The sequence below is a fragment of the Sprattus sprattus genome (assembly GCF_963457725.1).
Source record: "Sprattus sprattus genome assembly, chromosome: 9".
In the NCBI taxonomy this organism is placed as follows: Eukaryota; Metazoa; Chordata; class Actinopteri; order Clupeiformes; family Clupeidae; genus Sprattus; species Sprattus sprattus.
Genome location: NC_137928.1, coordinates 7,051,433 through 7,053,932, shown reverse-complemented (window position 1 = coordinate 7,053,932; position 2,500 = coordinate 7,051,433). Strand labels below are relative to the sequence as shown.

Here is a 2,500-nt window from a genome sequence, read left to right as displayed (position 1 = left end):
TTCATTCATTCATTCATTCAGTCAGTCAGTCAGTCAGTCAGTCAGTCATTCATTCATTCATTCATTCATTCATTCATTCAGTCAGTCAGACATTCATTCATTCATTCATTCATTCATTCATTCATTCAGGCATGCATGCATGCATTCATTCATTCATTCAATCAATACACATGAGCCTGCAACTTCCTGAAAGACCTGAAGGTACCACCCTCAAATTCATTTTGATAACGTAGGGACATTTTGAAGGACAGATAAACACCTGTGTCTTTCCCACTAGCCATCCAAGATATGGCCTATTTAGTTCTGTGTACCGGGCTGGAATACCCTGCCAAAATGGAAGGAAAGCTTACACACACATGAGATTGCCAGCTATATACCAGTTAGTGTGTTGGCAAGCTTCTATCAGTGTCCGCTGGTTGGATAGTGGCGTTTGCAAGGGTTTTGTAAGCCTTTCAGGTAGTTACAGCAGCTTATTAGTTTTGGAACAGAACTCTGCATGGCTTCTTTAAAAAAACACAATATATGTGAGTGAAATGAAGAGAGCCACAACCCATCAGAGCTTCTCTATGAAATATAATAAGCTTGTCTAGCATGTTCCTCTTGGACTGTTCAAAAGAATCCAGCAGGCTAGTCTAACATGTTCTTCACAAGCTGTTCCAAGCAGGCTAGTTTAACATGTGCCTCACAAGCTGTTCCAGCAGGCTAGTCTAACATGTTCCTCACAGGATGTTCAAAAGAATCCAGCAGGCTAGCCTAGCATGTTCCTAGCATGTTCCTCCGAGGCTGTTCCAAGCACCTATTACACTAAGCTATCATGAGGCAGCATGTCTTCAGCACAGAGACAGGCTATTCTGAGCACCAGAGGATTACAGCTAAACCAGCTCTGTGATTGAAGTGCACTGCTGACTGCCTGACTGACTGGGGACTGCAGCTCACCCGGCCTCTGTTGCTATTTCAGGAGAAGGTGGACGGCGCCATTGCTGGACTGCAGGCCTGTGTCGATAATGTCAAAGACATGTGAGTATGGCGCCCCCTTATGGGAGAAGTGATGTTTTGGGAGAACTGCACATCACATTGAGGTGGTAAATATATTTAGTGCGTGAGGTCGCAAATTGTTAAACTGTTAAAAATAAATGTCAGTATATAAAGGTGTATACTGGTGAGTACGGTATATATGTCTAACAATATATATGACATGTATACAACAATATTAAGTGTTAGTTGCTTTAAAGGGGGCTTGTGTGAAATGGTCCCCTTTGATGAGTATTCTGTTCACAGGAGATGTGTGACTGTGGAATATCATGTCTTAACCATGTGACCTTTGACCTTTGATCTTTGAGTGTGGAGTCACATTAGCAGGATGTAGCTAATCAGTTGTGGTAACCCATGGTAACACATCCCTCTATGTCCTGTGTAGCTTCGTGCGGTTGGCCCATGGGGGAGGACCCCCTGCGGACCCCACCCCCGGCGGTGCCAAGCCTAAAACCAAGTGAGAGATGACCCTGGAAGAGGAGGAGCCAGGGAGGAGACGGGAGGAGCTACAGGCTGTCACTCAGATGTCTTAATCAGCAGTCTGTGCTCGACGTGCCGGCGTCACAGAGGAAGGAGGCGGGACTTGTGACGCTGGGGCGGGGGGTAACGTTTGGGGGAGGGAGGGACGGAAGGTTCTGAGAACGGGTTCCGTTTTGGTTCCGTTAGTAGAGCCTGGAGGGACGGTCAGTGTTGGGTGGGGTTGTGAAGCAGATGTAGCAGGTGACGGTGAATTACGGTGTTCGCCGTCAGAAGATCCAGTGGGTGTCTGTGGCCTGTCCAAAGTTTCCATTTACAGTATGTTTAAGACACGGACTTACAGTGGTGAGGTGCTGCTGTCAACACAAGTAATACACGAAAAATAAAACAAAAACAAGAAAGACTAAGATGACATCCGACCTCCGAAGGTAACACCCCTGTCTCATCTAGAGGTCAGGGTTTCTGCAAGTTGCCATGGTAATGTCTGAAAAAAGAAACCCCACACAGAGACGAGTTGTGACTTCAGCGGAGCGGAGCGGAGGGAGTGTGCGCCCAGCTTTGGGGAGAGGCAAGCAGGCAGAGGGGCTGTGGGTCCCCAGAGGGGGCTTGGGTCAGCCTCTGCTGCTGCTCGGCCCCAGAGGAGATCTGAACCCATAACTCTCCTCCACCCCGGACCACTGGTGGCTATGGCTGCCAACAGCAGCAGCAGCAGCAGCAAGATTACATGTTGACGTCAAAGAGGTGTACGCGTGTGTACGTGTGTGTGTGTGTGTGTGTGTGTGTGTGTGTGTGTGTGTGTGTGTGTGTGTGTGTGTGTGTGTGTACGTATAAGACAGTGAATTGCAACCCACCAGACCTGCTACCTGAAAGCTATTAAAAAACACGTTCTATTTTTCTTTTTCTTCATCCTTGTTTCGACCCGCCCCCCACCCCACCCCCACATTCTCACACACACACACACGCACACACACACATTCACACACACAAACGA

At 47.8% G+C, this 2,500-nt stretch overlaps 1 protein-coding gene across 1 annotated transcript in view; it reads left to right on the top strand.

Annotated features, from left to right (window-relative positions):
• rtn2a (reticulon 2a) overlaps positions 1 to 2,404 on the top strand; it is a 26,866-nt gene extending 24,462 nt beyond the window's left edge. Inside the window, exons 9-10 of the mRNA XM_080844450.1 lie at positions 959 to 1,017; positions 1,418 to 2,404. Of these exons, the coding sequence (XP_080700576.1) occupies positions 959 to 1,017; positions 1,418 to 1,493 (135 nt within the window). The 3' untranslated portion in view covers positions 1,494 to 2,404. The remainder of the gene's footprint in view (positions 1 to 958; positions 1,018 to 1,417) is intronic.
• The last annotated feature ends 96 nt before the right edge of the window (positions 2,405 to 2,500 follow it).